The 23,324-nt window shown below is 36.0% G+C and overlaps 1 protein-coding gene across 1 annotated transcript; it reads right to left on the reverse strand.

Moving 5' to 3' along the window:
- Positions 1–1,494: 1,494 nt before the first annotated feature.
- cpe (carboxypeptidase E) lies at positions 1,495–22,896 on the reverse strand. Its single transcript, XM_082164682.1, has 9 exons — positions 22,415–22,896; positions 9,835–10,031; positions 7,924–8,091; positions 7,678–7,795; positions 5,586–5,768; positions 4,279–4,418; positions 4,037–4,136; positions 3,242–3,360; positions 1,495–3,157 (listed from the first exon to the last, which is right to left on the reverse strand). Exons 1-9 carry the CDS (start codon positions 22,653–22,655, stop codon positions 3,059–3,061), a joined length of 1,365 nt encoding a protein of 454 aa, XP_082020808.1. The 5' UTR covers positions 22,656–22,896; the 3' UTR covers positions 1,495–3,058.
- Between the last annotated feature and the right edge of the window lie 428 nt (positions 22,897–23,324).

The raw sequence follows: 23,324 nt of genomic DNA on the forward strand, positions 1-23,324 counted from the left end.
TTCCCAGAATGTCAGGCCATGCACTAGAGTTAGCACCCACTCGGGCATTAAAGTCACCAAGGATCATCAAACGTTCGGTTGAGGGGATCTTCTGAACAATGGCGCTCAGTTGATTGTAGAATGATTCCTTTACATCTAGATCAGAAGTCAGTGTAGGGGCGTAAGTGGCTATGATTGTAACTGGGCCACAGTTTGTGTGCAGGCGAGACGTGAGGAGATTGGCACAGGTTTTTCCACTGAGGACAGTAGCTTGTTTTGGATTGCAAAGCCAACACCGTGCATTGGTCTGTCACCGTCTGGGTATCCGTTCCAGAATAAAGTATAGTTTTTTTCCCGGACAGAGCCAACACCGGTCAGCCAGGTTTCACTCAGGGCAGCGATGGAGATGTTAAGTCGGAGTAGTTCTGCATCAATCAGGGCTGATTTACGAGGTGAGACGCAGTCCATGTCAGAACTAACGCCAAGAGAACACACATTCCAGCATGCGATGGAGGATGCAGGATGACGACCAGGTCACGCCTGCCGTACACGCAAACCTTGTCGAGCAACGACAGCACTCTTAAGGACAGAGTGCTCCCGAGTTGCCAGTCGTGAAGGCTGAATGTTAGACGTCATAATGGAAAGATGAGATGCTCATAGTAGAGAGCGCCCGGGCAAAAATTAAGTGAAAGGATGCGTGCCCAGGCCAGGTCAAACTTCCACCTCTGGACTCAATGCTACAGATTCCAACGGAACACAGGTATGTGACGGTTGGTGTAGTTATGAGTTGCCCTGCAGTGACCAGCTGACTAGGTCTATTGCCCCGTGACCATTGGCAAGGTGCTCTTCTGCTCACCGGGCGGCTGAGACAGACCGACTCAGGTGCTGTGACAGAAAATGCGCTCTGATACTCAGCATACCAGCCCCTGTTGCCGGGCTAGCAGGATGGACTGGGTTTCGTCTGGTCTCTCGCCTTTGACCTGTCTGGCTTGCTTGACGCTACCAGAGGTACAAGGCCCCCGCCAGCTTAGCTCTCAGGGTCATTGGGACTCACAAGCTGTTCTGCCACGACAAGGCACCAGTCCATGGAACAGAAGCTGCTCATGAATAGTTAGTAAGGTAGTTGTTCAGTGTTGGGTATGATTAAAGGATGTTGAATATTGTTATGCATAATAAGGCATTAATATGTGCTTTATACAGGTAAGTACTAATAGCCAATATCCTAGCAATACGCATGCCGATAAGCTAGTGAGAATTGGACCCTAAACTAAAGTGTTTATATATTACACCATAATTATGTTCTTGAATGATTTTAATTATTGGATAATGTATAGTCAGAAGGTATGGACCTGAGGCATTTTTTCTGCTTGTTATATATTACCATTAAAATGTTTCTAGACCCTACTTACTACTGCAGTGCTGTCACACTTTATCCATTTTTATACCACTAAATGTTAGTATGTGCAGCTATTAAGACAAAACACACATTGATTTAGAAAGACAAGAAAAACAGGATAAGTCTGACAACAGAAAGGGAAGTTTATTTTGGTTGCGAAATGCGTCATTCAATTAAACCATCATTACATTCATATACAAGACATACCACTGAAGTCTCAAAGGAGAAATATATAAGCTGGCTTGAAATAGAAAGTATCTTTATAATTCGTGTTTATTTATAATAGAAAGTATCTTTATAATTCATGTTTTTCTGTCATATGAAATGGCACATGTTAATGCTAAGTCTATAATCCTGCATTCAGAATTGGTTCTATTTGGGAAATTTCATGCACATTGAAATTAAACTAATTAAATCTAATTAATACTGAAAGTTTAAGCTTTAATTTGTTTAATTTCAATGTGCATGAAATTTCCCATATCAGTAGGACCAATTCTGAATGCAGGATTATAGACTTAATCATAATGGTCATTGAGTTAGCATTGACTGAAAAACACGAATTATAAAGATACTGAAACAGACAAAAAAGACAATATATTACAGAATGTTTAATAAAGACTGCAGATAGTATTTCATTGGGCACAATTGTGCATTTTGGTATAGATTACAAAACCATCAGATCTAGATAAACTTCTATTTGTTTAACTTGTGCCATTAAAATCTGCTGTTAAATGATCTGAAATGAAACTCTGCTTTACAAACATAGATAACACAGATTTATAGCTATTATCTATCATTTCATTTTTTTTTTATTTCCTATATAGTTCTTATAACATAAGATAGGAGTTCAATTGATAACCTCTTCCATTTTCTATTTATCTGAAGAATTGTCTTGATATGATATTCAAAGTTGTAATTATTAAAGCATTAGTAAATGAAACAGGTTTATCAAAAGCACTCCCATTCGAAACATCAAGCATAATATTATTGAAACAGTGTTTGAACAGAAACAGACTTGTGATCAGGTGTAAATGAGTGCTGTCTACATTGGCTTCAGTCATAATCAGAATAAATAGTAATATTCATTGCTGACACGTACATTCATCACAACACAGTGCTCTCTGATTGGTTGGTGTGATTGGTGACCATAGCAACAAAAGAATCTCACAATATCAATGTAAAACACAACGTTACAAAAGAGAAATAGATCGGTCCAATGCCTCCACAATATCGACTTGATGTTATGTGTTTCTTTTCTGTGTGTACCTTTGCAGGAAACACAAGCAGATGATACACAATGCCCTAAAATAACAATAACCAGGTTGATCAAAATTGCAAAAACCCTGCAAAAGGATCAACTTTACTTCTCACTTCACACAGCATTTCATTTAGTGGAAATATATGTATTCATCCATATTTACAAGGACAACCATCTAAAGTATGCAGGTACCCCGCCCAGCACTATCACCACCGGTTGTCTTTGTTAACATGTATGAATTGTATAATGTGCATATGGCTGTTGTACTGTAAATACGTTCAGATGTAGTGCGTCTAACATAAAACAATAAAAAAAATAAAAATAAAAAGCTGAATTAAGTTATTTTAGGTTAATGAGCACACACATAAGACAACAATAAATATTTTACACCCAGAACGCTTGTGATGGCCTCTGCTTCAGGTCAGTTAGAAGTTGAGTGTCTCTGACATCATCTTCCACCAATCCATGAGCTCCTCCTTCTCTTCCTCCTTCCTCTCTTCCAGCGACTCCAGCTCAAAATCCAGCTGAGGTTGAGAGAAATTGGAGACATGAGAAAGGGGAAATGAGATATTATGAGAAGAGGAAGAGAAAAGAGGGTCTGTGTTTACCCGTGTAGCAGGGCTGTGGGGAACAGCTACTTTCTTGACCACAGTGAGGTATCCAGACGCAGATGCTGATACTTTGTAGTTACCAGGAGCCAACAAGCGCCAGTAATCGCCATCCTTAGCTAAAGAAAAAAAGAATGAGAGTGATTTAACTTCCAAATAAAGTGGCAAACAATGGCCACAAGAGGGCAGACCTACACACAATTGTTTTCAGCAGAAACCAAGCTGGGTTGTGGAGTTCATGTCAATGTGAAATGTGTTTTTTTTTTCTGTTTTTTTTTCTTTAAAAAAAAACATTCTTATATAAGAGCTTAATTTGCAGAGACATTAAATATATAAAAAATTGTAGGCAGAATTCACTGACAGGTTAAAAACCAATGTATAAATTATTTGTATATGTATATATTATTAAAAAGTTTGGAAACATTTATATCTCATCAAGTCTGCATTTATTTGATCAAAAATACTGAAAAAACTGTAATATTGTGACAAAATATTACGATTTTTTACTTTTGTGAAGTTTGGGGTCAGTATTTTTTTTCTATATTATCTTTAATTCATCAATTATGAAAAAACTTCAATGTCAGCTGTAAAGCAGCTCTAATAGTGTCATTATTCAGCTCAAGTCATTTCAATGTGAATTCAATTCAGTTCAATAGTGTCAATGCCGCAAAGTTAATCAATTATGAAAAAATAATGAAATATATACTGTATATAGTTATAAATTCTGTTTAATGATGCTAGTGGTGCCTAGCCTTTAAATGAATATTAAATTGCTGTGTTCTTGTGTGTGTGTACCTGTGGTGATATCGTGGTCGATTCCTTCAACAGAAATTGAAGCGTTTGAAATGGGGTTCCCTTGGAGATCACGAACAAATCCTGCTACTCCTATGTGAACCTGCGAAGGACATGAGGGATCAAAAAGGATGAAAAAATACCCCCTTCTAATCCTGACTCATGAGTCTGAGCTTTACAGAAAACAAAACAACTCTCTCCTCCTGTGAGCACTAGGCATGTGAAAGCAAAGTTTTGGGGTGTACCTGCTCTATATAGCTGACCAGTGAGTTGCGGTTCTGGTCCCAGTACTGCTTGAGTGTGTCCTCAGGAGGAAACTTATCACAGCTCAGCTCCAGAGTGATCTCAAAACAATTACTGCTCAGATAGTTGAAGTCCTGCATACCTGACAGAGAAAATAAAAGAAACATCAAGGGTTGACAACTGACAGCGAGTGCCATTTTTCTTGGTGATTTTTTATTTGTAGCTAACATGCACAACATGGCCAAAAGTATGCGGACACCCAAACACCCACTTATATAAGCTTGTTGCACATTTAATTTCAAAACCATCTGCATTAATCCCCATTTGCTGCTATAAAAGCTTCCACTCTTCCAGGAAATTGTTCCACTCAATTTTGAAACATGGCTGTGGGGATTTGAAAGAAGAACATCAGCACGGTCAGCATGCTTGAGTTGGTGTTCCAATTAATCCCAAAGATGTTCAGGTCATGCTATCAGACCTTCCCCAAACTGCTAATTTGAAAGCCAGCTTTTGACAAAATTAATTCCCATGCCTTTTTCATGGCATTTCTATAAATTTACAAGTTTCCTTTCAACTAAATAAAGCTGTAAACTTATAATATACCTCCATCTTGATCTCTTGAAAAGTTTAGCCATTTAAAAACATTTGTTAGTTTCCTTTGCAAATCTGGTATTAGACCTTCTGCCTTTAGCATTTATGAAATACATGTCCTGAGTAAAGCACATTAACCCATGGCATCATATAATATACGCATGTCCTGATTTTGCTAAGTTAGACGTGTTCCTGGGTCAACATATTTTGTTGATCCTGGAACAACTTTCCTGTCTGAAAATGTAATGCTAACCATAACCCTACCCCTAAACCTAACCCTACCCATAAGTTATCCCTAAAATCAGAGGGAAATGATAGGTAACACTGAATGCATTATGATGCATAAGCACCTAACCCTGGTTGTATGCCTCAACTTGACACAAACTTTAAAGTTGTCCCTCAAATCTGATTGGTTATTATGAATGTTGTTCCAGGATCAATAAAGATGCTGATCAAGGAACATATTGTACCTGGTAAAATCAGGTTCTGCCATATAGTACAGTGGGATCCAAACTGAAAATCTGTCATTTAACACATTTTTAATGACTAATCATTTGTGTTGTATACAATTATATATTTATTTTAATCTGGAAATCAATAAAGATGTACAACTCTGCACTATTTCTAGGTCACTGAACTCCGTTATACAGATGTTCTGATGTACAGCACAAGTAGTACAGACACCAGATGAGTGATTTTCTGAAGCTGTGTATTGTACCTCCAGGCACGCTGTACCAGGCTCCTCCATTAGTGATGCCCTCTGTGAAACTGGAGTCATCATCATTCTTGCGACATGGCGGCCGGTTTGGGTCAGACATCACTGGGTTATAGCTGGAGTAGGCCTTAGCCAAAGTCTTAAACACCAGATCATCTGGACTAGCACTATATTCATGAGTAGAACCTGATGGACAAACAGAAAAGACACAGTTCTGTCATTACCATATCAATTACATTACAAAGAACCAATCAAATTTCATGATAAATGTTCCTGGTTTAATTCTATGTGTAACATCAGGTCAGAGGAAGAAGACGAGGTGAGGCAAAGCAGATCTAATAGCAGCGTAACTTTATTTACAAAAAGCAAAAGCAAAAGCAAATAATCCACAAACTAGTGATGTTACGTATGACACTGAAGCTTCAATGTGCGTATCACACATGCGACACAATTTCTAGTGAAGCCCCGTATCGGGGTGTGTATTGGTTTACTAGAGTCACGTGATCGACGACAAATGAAGCCTCACTTTCTGTCCAATCACGTGCGCGTTTCGCTTTGGATGTCAGAAGGCTCGAACCCCAGATCTTAGACCCCTTTTCAGTTAGTAAACATGGTGACGTTTTTTTGTGGGCGGGGCTTAGGTGGAGGCAGAACGATCCCTCTGGCCGCTTCACTAACGTTAGTTTGGCAGTTTTGTTAGCTTGTTTTTTAACAATGACTGGAGATTTTATCTTAATGTGAAAGGTCACTCACTGTCCAGGACCGCGATTTTTATTTACAAAAGTTCATTTTAACGGACGGAACCAGATTGGCTGACCCGTACACGCTCAGTCAATGGATGAACGATCTGACAGGATTAATGTTAACGCTATCTCCAGTTGAGTAGATAGTAAAAAAAACGTCACCATGTTTACTAACTGAAAAGGGGTCTATTTAACAAGTCATTGTTGGCTCAGTCTGGTTGATGGGTTTGTGAGGAGAGAAAATGAATTTATTTAATGAACAAATAAAACACAAACATGTAAGGCTTTTATTTGTTCACATAACATTGAAACTATGGAGTGTGTTGTGGTTGCTTTATCTGCCAGAGCTTCTAACACAGGCTTCTGGCTGCTTTATTTTAAATAAGCACCAGATGGCGCTGTTCTCGACACTCTCAAAGCTTTGAATCTTTTCCCTGAACAGTCAGGGGAAAGCCTCAGTGATTCATGAGGCTTCATTTCCCCATCCCTACCACAAACAAAAATGCAATGTAACAGTGTGCTACGGCACAGGCAACACCAGACAATGAGTGAATGAAACTGAGGGCATTATATATACACAACTAACCAAGGATCAAAACAAGGAACAGGTGTGTGAAATCAATCAAACAATAAGTAACCCTGACAACCAGAGATAATGACAACAAAAAGGAAATACAGGAAATGATGAAGACAAACTAAAAGTCCTTGAAAATGAAACGGAACCCACCACAAACCCAAAGATTACTGTGTAGTAATTATATTAGATTTATTTATATTACAGATGTTATTTATTTGATCAAAAAATAAGTAATGTAATGAGTAACAATCTCATTTTTTTAATTAAAATTGACTGTTTCTATTTGAATATATTTTAAAATGTAATGTATTCCTGTGATGTCAATGCTGAATTTCAGTGTCACATGATCCTTCAGAAATCATTCTAATATGATTATTTGCTGCTCAAGAAACATTCCTTTTATTATCATTGTTGAAAACAGTTGTGCTGCATAATATTTTTGTGGAAATCATGATACAGTTTTTTCAGCATTATTTGATTAATAGAAAGTACAAAAGAACAGCATTTATTTGAAATAGAAACAATGTAACAATCTAAAAGTCTTTAATGTCCCTTTTGATCAATTTATTGCATTCTTGCTAAATAAAAGTATTAATTTCTTTTTTTTTATCTAACTGACAAAACTTTTGAATTAAATTAAATGTATTTTATTATTATATTATATTATTTTATATTATATTATAAGCTCACTTAAAGAATAATAATATATACTGTATATTCTATATAAGTTTGTATGTTTTTTTGTGTATAAAACTGTACATGTGTGGTTACTCACCACTGCGTGTCTCATCATATGGGTAGTTGGCCACCACATCTCCTCCATGCAGATTGGCTGACAGGACAAATGGAATGTCTATAATCCAGTGAATGACAGCCTTAGTTTCTGGTGCGAGCTGTAACATACACAGGTCCAATCATTCATTTTACCAGCCCAAAAACCACTGATTCTCTTCCTAGATGTGTAACACTACTAATACCATGCTGTAATTTTTGACAAATAGTTGATCAAACCCTTTCTCACCTTGGTGTTTTCATCCACAGCTTTCTTCAGGTTTTTCAGGAGGTGATTGTTGGATCCTCCCTCTCTTTCGTTCATGTAGACGATGCGATCAAGATCTGGAAAGTTGCGGTTCAGATCAATCCCCTGAGCGTTGCTGCGGCCCACAAACCAGTCCTTCATCTCACCAGACTGCACATATATATTATAAAAAATAATGCCATTAGCAGAATTATCACAATCATTTTAAAAACATGATTTTAAAAATAATAAGCTCTCTATTTTAAGTAGTAAGTAAAATTTGTCCCAAACGTGCATTCTTACGATTATGCTATTTAAAAAAAAATTATCTTTATGCAGCTTTTTCAATACCAGTAAAGTACATAGTGACTTTTAAGGTACTTTTTTGGTGTTTTGTGTTTGTTTTTTTGGAGCTTGACAGCCACAGTCACAATCAATTGTTTTATGGAAAAGAGCTGTATAAAGACATGGCAAAATGTCTATTTTTGTGTCCCACAAAGAAAAGAAAAAAAAGTTTTGTGAGTTTGGAATGAAATTAAGCTGCATAAATATAATTACAACATTTGTGCGTGTGTGTGTGTTAACAAAATTATATATATATATATATATATATATATATATATATATATATAATACCTCACCAAAGCTGCATTGTATTTGATAAATATATTAGTACAAACTAATAATGTGAAATATTTTCTTTTTTTCATTTTCAGCAGCCATTACTCCAGTCTTCAGTGTCACATGATCCTTCAGAAATCATTCTAATATGCTGATTTTGCACTCAAGAAACTTTTTTTTTATTATCAATGTTGATTTTTTCAAATATATTTTTATAATAATTTATATTTATAAGAAATTTAGAAGACAGATTTTATTAAAACTATTTTTAGAAAATAACTTTTATTACAGTATATTTTCAAATGTATAGTTGGTGTTACTCCCTGCTGAAAAACTTTAGCTGGTTTAAGTTGGTTTAGCTGGTCTCCCCCAAGATAGTATTCAAGATAAATAGTGCCCACAACCCCTCTAAAACCAGCCAACAGAAGTTCTGACATAACACACAGGTCAAAGTTAAACAGACTGAGATATGGAGACTAAACTTCAGACTGTGGTGTGGAGGAAATCACTTGTCATTTTGCAGACGCTTCAGGAAATGCCAGAGTTTTGTAAAGTGGGTTTGGCTGAAGGAGGAAGTCTGAATACAACCATTACAACTGTTTAAAGGTACAAACAAAACCCATATCAATGACACAAGCCTTTATTTTATCTGTGACCTCTATCATCCTCTGTCCTACTGAAATCATTTTCTAAAGAAATCTGCATAAAATATGCACTATATAAAATATGCAACCTTTGTGCTTTTAGTTGCCAGGACAGGACTTTCCATCCACCTCTGAAACGATCATAAAGCCCAGAGACGACGCATGTTTGCTTTGTGGTCAGCACAGACAGTTATTACTTCTGAAGCAGTTAAACAGTGTGGTAAACCACATCCCAGCAAGGTGTTTAATAATCTCTTGGTTTCCCCTCAACAAACGTGAAACTAAAATTCCAGGGGCCTCATGAATAAAATATGTCAATTGTGTCTTGAAATGTCAAAGCCCACACTTGTGTAAGTACAGGCTGCAGAAGGATGTGGTAAACCACAGAAGTGTTATGAAATCAGCACCCATGCATTCTGACAAAACAACTATCTGCTAAAAGATGTTGAACACCAGACTAGTCAACCAGTGATACCTGATAACTCAAAATACTGTACAACCAGGGCTTACTGTAGCAGCTCCGTCTGTTGTTCCATAGCTCTAAATATGATTCTGTCCATCACATACAGTTTATAAAGAGTTACAATTGCATTCTAGATTTTAGATTCTTCTTTTATTGTGTAAGATGTGTGTGTGTGTGTGTGTTTACCTGTGAGGCTGCTTTCTCGAAGCCATCAGGATTCATGGAGGGCATGATGTGAATGCGTGTGGAGTGGATCAGGTCGATAATGGTGTCGTTGCCCTCCTGGTACTCATTACAGAGATACTGAGCCAGATAGATGAGCAGCTCTCTGCCCACGGCCTCATTACCGTGCATGTTCCCAATGTACTTAAACTCCGGCTCACCTGTCACACAAAAACATACACAGTTAATGACATGACTCTGTATGCACATTAACTTACACAAATAACAACTAAACGATGCTTTGCCAGTTATTTTAAGCTTTATTTTTTAAAAAGTGAGTTGTATGCTCAAATAGTTATTGACAGCTACGTCATTGATATGTAAATGTCAAAAACAACACCAACAGTATATTACCAATGGATCAAATCACAGACACAGTCCATAATTTAGCAGTTATTGTATACATTTTATTACCTTGGTACTGGGTTAGAATGAATAGAGAGATTCACACATAGAGAGAAAAATAAACACTGAACTTAAACTTTAACCTAAATTCAATTGCATTGAATTACAATTCATTCAATACAATAAATAATAAAATATGATATTAATAAATAATATATTTTAAGCTTTTAAATGATAAAAAGACTTTACTAAGGACAAATTTATCTCATTACACTGTTGATTTCAAAAACTGAAACAAATATGTTCACTTTTTGCTAACGTTCCCATTAAGTTATAAAACTTTTAGCTTTTAACTGAATGTTCAAAACATTCAAATTGGGTTTTTTTCTTGCATATGCAAACATCAAGAGAACAATCCATCCTTAAAACATGGCAACATTACTTTTGAATGCTCTGAAAAACATTCTGAAACAAGTAACAAAAACATTAAACAAACGTCCAACGGGAAAAAAAAGTTCCATGAACAATGTATAAATAATGTTTTTGTGCTAGTATTTTTTTTAAAGACCAGATAAGTTTGAACAAATGTTCCATTAATGTTACTGGAAGACTGTTCCTTCATAACTATGAAAGAACCATGGCAGAACGTTAGCCAAAGTTCTGAGAATGTTCCCTGTTAGCAGGGTTAATACAAGGATTCGGCTGATCAGAAAATATCAGAAAAAATTTAATAAATACACCGCAAATCACAACATAAAAAGTCAACCATTTAAAAAATTACCCAAAATCAACGCAACAAGGACAGATATTTTAAATATCTACATAATTAAATAATATTTAAATATACTTGTCTATTTCCAAAAAATAGAGCCTGAAATTCTGTAAAGACTGAGTCATTTCTACCCTGGGAGGTCAAACTAAATATTTTATGAGCCGTTTTATTTTCTATTCATTTTATATGAGATGTTGGACTTCCTCTTGGTTATTTAATGTTCTCTTCTGTACTCCTTCAAAAGCAATCCCTTTAATTAGTCCAGACTCAAGACATAGTCTTATTTGTGTACATGAATGACCTTGGTCCCCTTGTTTATAGAGTGATTATTGTCTAGGTTGTGGATTTACTGAGAAGTATTCCTAGAGAAGTACACCTAGCCAGATGTCAAGATCAACACACACACACACACACACACACACACACACAGTAAGACAGAGAGAAAGAGAGGACATTAATCTTAATAACATTCATAATGCTTGATTGACTGAACAGATGTAGTAATGATAGCCTACACGTGTCCGTAAATATTTGTAAAGAGAAGTGCAGCTGAACAAATATATGCATAAATGTTTATTCACAACAAGCACAAATATTCATTTCAAACCTATGGACCTATATTCTCAAACATACAATAATCCAAATTTTTTATATTTTTTGCAGAGAGCAAATAACAAATAACGTGAGTTCATGAGAGCGCCACGACACATGCGCGAGAACTGAGAAGATGACGCTCACGATCATTTGATGGGAAAGTGTGAAAGGTAAGCCATTCATTTTGCAGCATTGATTCTCACGATTCGGACATCCAGGAAATGCACACTTTAGAATCATTTTAAACACTACATCGAGACCCATCTGCGTCATCTTCTCAGTTCTCGCGACTCGCGCATGCGTCGTGGCGCTCTCGTGAACTCACTCAGAGGCCCACACAGAAGAAAATGAATAGTTGAATAAAGTCGTTATTTTGGGGTTTTTTGCATACAAAAAGTATTCTCGTCGCTTGATCTTAAGGTTGAGCCACTGTAGTCACATGGAATATTTGAACAATGTCTTTACTAACTTTTCTGGGCAGATGCAATTGCCTAGCAGCCTATGGAGGAGTGAGACAGCTCTCATATATTCTCAACTTTCATCAAAAATATCTTAATTTGTGTTCCGAAGATGAACGAAAGTCTTACGGGGTTGTAACAGCATGAGGGTGAGTAATTACTGACAGAATTTTCATTTTTGGGTGAACTATCCCTTTAACCCTAAATTCCAAAGCTCTGATTAATACTGTAGTGCCGATACTTCTTCTATTTTATATTATTTTAGCTGATAATAAAATACTTGATCAAAAGTGACAGTGAAATTACATTATGACATAAATTCTATTTCAAGTAAATGCTATTCTTTTGAACTTTCTATTCTTCAAAGAATTAAGTTTTCAACATTGATAATAATAAGAAATGTTTCTTGAGCATATTAGAATAATTTCACTGGAGTAATGGCTGTCAAATTGTAATATTCCAAATAAATGCAGTCCTGGTTAGCAAGAAACCTCTAAAAAACATTAAAATACCTGACCAACACCACATTTCTGAACAGTAGTTTACAGTACAGTTACAGTAACATATATGTGCATGTATAAAGACACCAGATAGACATTTAACCATAAGTTCTCTACAGTTTACCTGTCTCACTAGTACAAAACACATATTCTGTTTCACTAAACCCATTGCAAACATGGGCTCAGGTAATGTCCTTGGAGCTTTCCAGAATCCTCTCTATTATTACACAATGTCCTGACCCATTTAAACCCTCCCTAACAAATTTGTGCTCAAACTCGAGCACTAACATAGGCAAACACATTTCATCCCTCAGGTAACAAAAGCACAAATCATCAAGAGGCCAGGAAAGGACACTTGGCGTTTTTTCTTCGGTAATCTCAGAAACATGAGCTTCTGAGAACTATTCTGCCTGATAAGCACATGATGCTGACTATTTGTTATGATGAAGAGTTTACAAATACAAAACATGTAGACAACATTTACATGCCATTGCGCTGTAAACATTATATAAGCACTTTACATAGCGCATGTGCTCTGTCGTAAATAGATAATAATGGACAGACCTGTGTAGAAAAGCCAACACACCTAAGCAAGAAAACAAAGACATACAGTATTGAATGCACATTTGATTGCCATGCACACAGATTGGAAGCAGATGGAAGCGCTGTTTTATTCAGCAGGGGTCCTTGCAGGCTCTGGCCTTTTTATAGCCGTCCATTTCATTGCCTCCCCTGAACATCTAAATATTCTACATCTCGCAATTAAAGAGAAGCATGTGTGGAATATCCACTGCGTGTGTGTGTTCAGGCTCCTAAATAAGGACGTATGTCCCTGTCACATTTACAACCAGCCTTTGAAGCTCCAACTACTTCAAAATTAAATTACTGCCAAACTCTTTCACAGATGTTAAAGTCAAAGCAAAGTATTCCCAGGCCTGTCCACAGGAAATGTGCGTCTGAATGTGCTGTGTGTGTGTGTGTGTGTGTGTGTGTGTGAGAGAGAGAGAGAGAGAGAAAAGTGTGTGAGAGACTGAGAGAGAGAAAGTGAAGGTGTTTTCAGTTTTTGTTGACAGGATATATGACAGGATGTGCATATCATTTCATTAAGTGTTTTTTAATATATTTTATATCAACTGATATAAGGAATGTAATAATACAATAAATGGTTTTCCAATTGCCCTTGACCAATTGCCCACACCTAAGATAAAATCTACTAGACTAAATCTATGAGCTACTACTTGACATTTGTCATTCATGTTAAAGATTAATAAACAACCTAGATATAAAATATATATAAATTATTTTCAAAGGCATGGATGAGCGTCTGATAATATATATATATATATATATATATATATATATATAAATATAAGCTTAATTTTTTTTTATAACCAGTGATACTTTTTTTTCAGAATTCTTTGATGAATAAAAAATAAACATAATTTATTTAAAATAGAAATATTCTGTCGGCGCCAATGGCCTCGTGGTCAGTGCACCAACAGTTTGAGTCGGCGGCCCGAGTTTGAGTCCCGGCTCGTAGACCTTTCCCGATCCCATCCCCTGTCTCTCTCTCACCTCGTTTCCTGTCATCCCTCTACAGTACACAATACTGTACTGTACTCTCTACTCTACTCTCACAATAAAAGGAAAATCACCAAAAAATTTAAATATTCTGTAACAACATACACTACCATTTCAAAAGTTCGGGATCAGTCATTTTTTTTCTTTCTTTGAAAAAAAAATGATACTTTTATTCAGCGATGATGTGCTTAATTGATAAAAAGTTACAGTAAAGATTTATATTGTTATAAAAGATTTATATTTTGAATAAATGCTGTTCTTTTTAACTGGTACTGTAAATAAAAAAATTTTCATGAATTTTCATTGTCCAAACCGTTTTTGCACCCCTACTCCCATCAGGTGGGCGAAAGATTTTTAATCAAAGATAACCACAAAAAGTGTGAAATCCTACACAGATTGTGACAAACAAACTTTCCCTTTCTTATGAAACGGTTATATATTTGTGTCTTATTCGAACAAAGCAAAGCTGTCTTGATAGGAGTGATGAGAAAATCATCTGCTGTACAGATGAAGTGAGGTGCGGGCAGCAGGGGAGGGAAAACTGCTAATCTATCAATGAAAGAGCCAAACAAAAAGGGTAAAATAACACATTTCTAAGCCATACAGCCTACATCACCTCTCTCTCTCTCTCTCTCTAAACATATTCTGTAACATCAACACCATCCCCCCACATACTTATCTCACTTTGTATCGGTCTCCTACTCCCTTTATCCCTCTTTCTCTTTCTCACAAAGAAAATATGTCAATAGAAAGAAAAGAACTGTTAGACATCATTTGGTTTTGCAAAGAACTGGTTTTGCAAAATTCGGCTGCCATAATCCACTAATATACGAGACCATATTACTCCCGTTTTGGAGTCTTTGCACTGGCTTCCCATTAGGTTTAGGGTGGATTTTGATGCTTACTTACAAGGCACTGCATGGTTTGGCACCTCAATGCTTGACCGAGCTTTTAACTCCAAATACTCCAAAACGTGATCTTCGTTCTTCGGAAACTGGTCTTTTAACTGTTCCCTCAACTCGTTTAAGATTAATGGGGGACAGGGCTTTTTCTTCATTAGCTCCAAAACTTTGGAATTCTCTACCGACTGAGATTAGGCAAGCTAAATCTTTTGGTATTTTTAAATCACAGCTTAAAACAAACATTTTTAGGTTAGCTTTTAATTGATTTATTGTCTTTTATGTTTATTTTACAGTGTATTATGTATCTTTGTGTGCTGTATCTTTGTTGGTTTAATTGTTTCTGTACAGCGCTTTGAAATGTACATTTAAAGGCGCTATAGAAAATAAAGGTTATTATTATTATTATTATCATAATGTTAACCTCCTTTAGGACAATTCCTCAAGAAGACAAACATTTAAAGACACAGCATTCTGTTTCTAGCTTTGTGATTTGTGTATGCTTACATCTGTTTTTAAGACCAATCTATAAAAGTCTAAAATGTAATGACATGGGTAAGAAATCAGCGTTCATCAAAGGCTTGCTAAAAGGATATCATGCTTACTTACAACTATCTATCTCAAATAAACTTCTTGAATAAAGATTCAATGTCACAGACAAACGTATAAAACAGATCCTAATTCTTTCGAAAGCAAATGTAAGATGTAAATTGGGTCTCACAGTGAAATAAATATATACCATTAGGGCTGATGATAAATTACAGAAAATAACAGTTGTTCTCATAAATGTACACTGATAAAAATGATTTTGTGGTGAAGTAAATACTACAGAAAAAAAGAATAAAAAAAAACGAAGTAAATTCTATATTAGTACTCAATTCAAGCGTGTAGAAATGAAAGCGTAAATATCAACGTTATAAATTAAGTAAAATTACTCAACTTTTCTGATACTGGTGTTCCCATCATGCACTGGGCCTTGAATAATTAATGAGGTTGATTTTTCCAGCTGTATTTACACTGTTTTATCATTGCTTTTGTTGTTAGGATTAGTAACTTGCCATTTTGTGACATTTGGAGTTCATTTTCTACTCAAAATGACATCAAATGTTACTGTAATTGTGTATTGTCTCCCAAGTACTGAGGTCTCTGCGTTCACGTGAGGCGCAACCTCTGATCCGTATGGTGTCTCACACAATATCTATTGCATTAATTACTTATCTATTGATATTTTACTAGATAGTTTATTTCAATGTTATATTGTTTGAGTGAAATGTATTGCAAAGGAAACTTCAAGTAAATATATATTACTCAACCTTTTACTAGCCAAGTTAAAATTACTTATTTTCTTTGTTACTTTCACTTAACTTAGTTAAAGGTAGGGTAGGTAATCATTTTTCTAAAAAAAAAAACATTCCAAATTTGTTTAAACTGTCTTTATATACCAATACATAATTAAAATGTAAGTACTCTGAAAAAGAAAATATAAAAATCGAGTGACTGTAGACCTTTTAATCTGCAATAAACACAGCTCATTATTTCCATTCACTCCACCCCCTCCCTTCTGAGCTCCTTCCAAAGCCACACCCCCAAAACACATGAACGCGCGACGCCAAACGCTCAGGCTGGAACAAGACGCATTTATTTACCTGAGACGAGTGGAGAGGAAGGAGCGCAGTACATACAGTGACATCATGTCAGAATCACATGTAATAAAATACCTAACTTTATCACTATGAATATAAACTCACTATCAAGCTAGCATATCGATAATGGTAAAGTTTCATTCGGTAACGAGCTATATTTATAAGGCAAAACTAAAAACAGGTTGCATTGATACACGTTTTTCCATTACCATCAGTTACACTGTGATGAAGATGAATTTCGGGTAAGATTCATAACATATACGGTGTTTTGCATGTAAGAGTTTCCATGATGAAAACATTGTTGACTCTAATGAAGACTAACGTACACTCCGAGTCCGGAGACAAGTACCGCATCGTCGGTTCGAGGACAGGTCCGGGGTCGAGGGCGAAGCAGAGGAGGTCGTTCAAGAGCGCGGGCAGGGTCCGAGGAAGTAGTTTTTGCCTTGTTTGCCTTCGCTGACTGCATGCAGGTGCTTTGAGCTGAATATTTCCGGGAACGGTGACATGTGATGAGTGCACGCAGGGCAGCGCGCGCAGTGGGGCTCGGGGCGGGCACGAGACATGAAGGCATCTGATTGGTTCTTTACATTCGCACCGAATGGCAGTGATTGGTCAGAGTTTTTACTGTCCTGCAGCTGCTACAGAGGTCTGATTTTTTTCATTCCTTTTTCTAAACACATAATGTATTGACTACTATCAGGATGGAAGGACCATTTCACCCAGTATACAAAAAAGTGTTTCTGAACAGGATTACCTACCCTACCTTTAAGTAGTGTTTACTTAATTCCAAATGTGAAATTCACTTAAAAAATATATGTGCAAAAAACTTGCCAAAGAAAAAATAAGTAAATGTTACTTCTTTTTTTGTGTGTGTGTATGAACTAATCTCAACGCAATCTAAAATTTGTAAAGTTTTTATTATATATACCCTTCAGGCTGCATTTATTGTATCAAAAATACAGTAAAACAGTAATACTGTGAAATATTATTACAATATAAAATAACTTTTTTTTAAAATATATTTTAAAATGTAATTTATTCATTTGATGGCAAAGCTGAATTTTCAGCAGCCATTACTTCAGAAATTCCTTTAAAAATCCTTCTAATTTACTAATTTGGTGATCAAGAAACATTTCTTATTATTATCAATGTTGAAAACAGTTGTGCTGCGTAATATTTTTTGTGCAATCTGTGACAGTTTTTTTTTCAGGATTTTTTGATAAATAGAAAGTTTATAATAGATAATTGAAATAGATCCATTTTATAACATTAGAAATGTCTTTTTTTTTGCCAATATTGATCAATTTAATTCATCCTTGCTGAAGTGCTGCATTTAGATTTAATAAGATGTTTTATGCCACAGCAGTGATCTGCTCTTGTCTTTAATATTAATAGATCAGCCTGTGTTTCGCTCAAGTGATGTTTAATATTTTTACAGTTAAAAGGTATCTTACTGGCCAAGTGCTGTTCCAATAACAGAGTAATATACAGTCTGTGATCGGTCCAGAATTGAGTAGTATGGGGGTTTTTGGAGCATCAGCTTTGGTTTCTTTTCAAACTTGGAGGAAAAATATTCAAAGTAAATAGAGAAATTATGTCTGAAACGTAACTTGAAGGCATCAAGACACTCCTTCTATTCAATTTGTTAATATCTAATATTCAAATTTAAAAATTCAATAAAGATATGTTTAACAGCAAGTTTGTTGCTATTAATTATGCCTGCAGTGAGTATCAAAATGATCAAGTGCATTTCTTTCATCCTTAGAATCCAGATTTGATTAGAACAACTTTTATTCCACACTAGAACAGCATTATGTTTACTGGAACTCCTCCTGCTGCCCTTTCACATTCTCTCTCTCTCGCTCTGTGTTGGCCTGAGAGACACATTGAGAGAACAGAGAGACCAAAGATTTGAGAAATGCAGTGCCTTAGAGAGCAGAAACTGCTGCCTCATCTTCATGAGAAGAAAATAAAGAGGGAGGGAGAAAGGGATTTTATTCTAATCTTTCTGATCCTCATCTGACCACATGATAACAAAACTCACATTATCACTTTACATAACATGAAAGACTCTCTTCCTCTCTATAACCTCAAACATCCCAACTGAAACCTCAGATATAAAAATGATTATTTAAATATTCTGTACTATACATTTAGTTTTGATTCTATTCTTTCTTAAATCCTATCCTTTCTACTAAACCAATCCATCCGTGAATCCATCAATTCAATCAGTCAGGAAATGTGTGCTCTTGACGCAAGTCTATTACCTCTTAAAGACATACACAAACAGAACCAGAAACGTCAGAGACACGCTGGTTTCCATGCTATGTTGACCAAAGGGGATCATTAATTCAAGAAAAATGATTCAGCGCAGTGCACACGTCTGCAGTGGAAACACACACACATTTCCCAAACGTCATGGCCACGTATGACATAACAATAATATCACTGCAGAGACCGGGGGAGATATAAATATTTAAAGAAAAGGTTTGATTTAGAAACAGAATGCCACATGATTGTACAAAGACTAAACTGTAGTTCTGTCTAATTGAACTAATTCAGTTAACCATAAAAAATAGAGGGAGAGAAAACAGATGTGGAATCCCTCTAGGATGTATTATTAATGAACTTTCGCTCTCTGGAAGATACCACTTTCATCACAAACCTACACAAAAAAAGAGAGAGCTTTGCTTGCTTCAGTTATGCTCTTATTTTTCTGGACAATTAATATGTACAATCCAGTGGGGAAAAAGTGTAGATAGAACTTTATATATATATATATATATGGTTCTATATATGGGCTATATATATATGGGCTATATATATGTATATGTATGTATATGTATATATATATATATATATATATATATATATATATGTATGTGAGATATATGAGATATATATATATATATATAAATATATATATATATATAGTTTTGTTAAACACTACAATAGGTGTAAAAATAGGTGTATCATGCAATTAATAATTATAAATAAATCAAATTTACTACAATGACTGCATTTCAATGGGACTGACCATGAGAAAACCAATGGGAAAACCAAGGGATGTGTCTCTCTAATGCTTTTAAAAGTCATGGAATACCAATGTGCATTTATGGAAAGTGCATAAAGAAAATATGCATAATGCAATATTTACATTATACGACACACTTGATCAGTTTGAAAAGCTTAAGACACCCCCTCCCTTTGAAAGAAGGCAGTGAAAAGGCCAGATCTTATCAAACGTGTATTCGGCAAGCTAATGTGGATGAATGTGTGCATCTGATATAGGTGTTGTTGTCACTTGCTAACTCAGCAGAGCACCAGATGGCCTGTTTCTCAGCACTTCCCGGCCCCCGTGGCAGACGGCATCGCGTGCTAATTCTTCCACTCATCCTCTTCCTCATCTGACTGAGCAGAGGGAAGCGCATGGCTCATGGTGCTAAGCTGATCTGTCTCCAGGGCAACAGCTATTTCTGCCCAGACGTAACACTCAACTCTAGCAGAGCCGCCTCTCTTTGATATCCCATTCTCTCGCATCTGTACACTGCTGCTGCTGCTGCTGCTGAGGTGAGGGTGGGGCTGGAAACTCATCTGGTAGCAATAAAAGACTTAATGCAATGAGTCATATCTACGCAAACACACATACAGAGAGCCAACCATACTATTTAAGGAACCGGGGCCCTACCTTCAGGATAAAGGTTCTTACTGCTCCTACTGCTCTCACTCACACACACAAACATAAATGAACACACGTGTTCCTTCACTCTCTCACACATATACACATAGAACTTCACCTCAGCACAAACTGCTGTAAATCAGCTATGCTTAGTCAACATATAAGTTTAATGTGTAAATAATAGAAATCCAATGCGTGACTTCAGCATTTTCAAAGTAAATGAAATATCCTGTGTCTTTTTTTAATACATGTCCAGGGACTATAGCTGGAAATGAGCTGTAATAGCTAAACTGGCATACACAGAAATGTTGGTCACTTTACAATAAAGTTAAATTAGTGAATCCTTTGGGTATCATGATGACAGTGAACAATTTTCCAGCATTTATTAATCTGTTATTAATTGACAATTAGTTATTAGATTATAATAGATTATTTATTACTATTAATACTATTTTATTATTTGTTAAAGGGGTGTTTTTATTTTATAAACTTTTTATTAATTAAAGATTTTTTTCGTCCTTGCTTATATTTTTATATTTATTTATTCAACTTTAAATGTTAATAATACATTAGTATATGTAGAAATTAACATTAACCTATATTAATAAATGCTTTAAAAGTATCGTTAATTGTTCATCATTCATGTTCTATCCAATACATTAACTAATGTTAATAAACAATTTTAATATAATCAGAATTAAGTCAATTATAGGGTAAAGAAATTGACGATTATACACCAGTCAACATCACAGAAATTTTACTAGAAACTCTAGGTCTGTATAAACAATAAAAAAAAAATTGTTTCATGGACAGAGATAAGTTATACATGTAATAACATACTTTACTGAGTCTCAGTAAACAAGTTCTGGAACCAGAACATACATTATCATAAAATCAACACTCTTAAATAATTCATGCATCTCCATGGTTTCAGTGTGAGGTGTTCATAATTAGCTTAATCCGCCAACCTAATTCCAGACTTTAAATGGAAAAGATCCAAAATACAAATAGAGCACACTTAATGAGCTAATTAGTATACACAGCTTCGGATCAAGGATTTAAAACCATAGTAGCCAACACAGGCCTACAAAACACAAACTAAATGTTAGTGTAAATATTACTTTAGTTTCATGTTTAAGCTCAAACCTTAACTTCCAGTGCAACAATTTAGAAAATGGCAGCGAAGGCCATTGTAAGCTCTGCATATGTGCACAGCAAAAATACTGATTTTATTCCAAGGCTCTCTAGAATCTGATTGGTCAGTAACTACAATCAGCAATCAGACATTTCTGAATAATCAGTTGTCCAAGCCAACACTATATTACTGCCCCTCATTTGGGCAACCATTGTTGTAGTCAGTCTCTATTCAAGAGGCTAATAAACTAATATAAACGATATATATATATATATATATAATCAATATATTTATTCATTTGATAAGAAGCCATGCAATAAACCGTGTGTAAATGAGTCTGTAATTGATCTGCAATTACAGATCCAGCAACCTTTGCAAAATGGCGTCCACGCGCACAGGGAGCTGCTGTCATCATCTCTGAGAGCGCGCGCACAGGCACACATCAAAGCGCTCCTGCGCGTCACAGCGAGCAGAGATACATCAATGCGATGATGTATGAAAAACTTGCAAAATTATTAAATGTGAAAATGCAAACTAGTTTCTAATGCAGAATGTTGATTTTCAACCTTAAATACATTTGAGCATTTACATTTTAAAATCATACATTTCAATGGCCATTCAGTGGATGGATGCCTCACTGGAGCAGATTGTCTTCACCTCATTTATGAACCTCTCATTTTAAAAACCTAATTTGTCGTCTGCAAGAGGTTAAAAAGTGAGATACATTTTAAAGGGGATTTAATAGGACGGGTGACTGTCATTTGAGAATCCCTTTTATTGATTTGTTATTGATTAATGGCCGTATCTAATTTCATGTAGAATGGATAAACATGGCACACAAAGGAAAATGCTTGCTTATCCTGCTCCAAAGAGCTTCATTGGTTATGCTATGACGGTCTTCTTATTATAATCTGGCATAATTAATGATCATCTCTCACCAGGCTCATGGATGCCAGGGTTGTCGCTCATCTCCAGGACGAGCAGCTCTCGGCCCTCGGAACTCTCCCCGACCGTGTAGATGCGGGTGATGGAGGGGCACTGCAGCCACACGGACACCAGGGCTTTCCGCATCTCCTCATATCGGTGGTACTCAAACGAGATACCTCCATCCCCCGCAGCATCCCCGCCCGAGGCCAGGGCCAGCATCAGCAGAGCCCCGCAAAACAACGCCGCCGTCATCACTCCCGAAACACTCGACACTTCTCTCTCTCTCTTCACGTATTTCTATTCTGTCGCTCTTAGCACTGCTGTCTGTCTTAATTTTCTATCCAGTCTTTTTCGTTTGCTGTGTCGTGCCCCGTACGGAACCGCAGAACTGATGCGTGGGCGCGAGTCCTGACTACCTGTTTAGCCGCGGGGACGCGCTTGAGATAACGAACGTGCAGCGCGAAGCCGCTGAAAGCTCAAGATTACACACTCGAAATGGGTGAACGCGCACGGTGCTACCCCTGCAGGGGCGTGGCTTATGTATGACGAAGGGTCTTACGGTTTTTCTAATCGTCATATTTAAGTAAAAGTATATACCTTAATGGATATTGACTATTGTACAACTGTATTAAAAAAAATATATATAATATAAGTATTAAAGTAGCATATATCAAAAGTGCAGGTAAATTCTATAAACATGGCACAGCTGATTATAGCTGAGTGAAGAGTTGCTGGAGTCTGTGTTAATACATTTAAATATTAATATTTACAAACATTAAAAGGATTGATTGTTCACCAAAAAAAAAAAAAAAGAAAAAAAAAAAAAAAAAAAAATATATATATATATATATATATATATATGAAAAACTGTCATCATTTAGCCTACTCATTCTCATGTTGATATGAATATGTATGAATTTC

The sequence above is a fragment of the Leuciscus leuciscus genome (genome assembly GCF_965113295.1).
Source record: "Leuciscus leuciscus genome assembly, chromosome: 3".
Lineage (NCBI taxonomy): Eukaryota > Metazoa > Chordata > Actinopteri > Cypriniformes > Leuciscidae > Leuciscus > Leuciscus leuciscus.

Bases quoted from the DNA above. Each gene is read 5' to 3' on its own strand.
- cpe (XM_082164682.1), bottom strand. From the start codon at position 22,655: ATGACGGCGGCGTTGTTTTGCGGGGCTCTGCTGATGCTGGCCCTGGCC. The intron at 5,769-7,677 runs GTGAGTAACCAC...TTTGTCCATCAG, and splicing joins ATATGATGAGACACGCAGTG to GTTCTACTCATGAATATAGT. The intron at 4,419-5,585 runs GTACAATACACA...TTTCTCTGTCAG, and splicing joins CTGGTACAGCGTGCCTGGAG to GTATGCAGGACTTCAACTAT.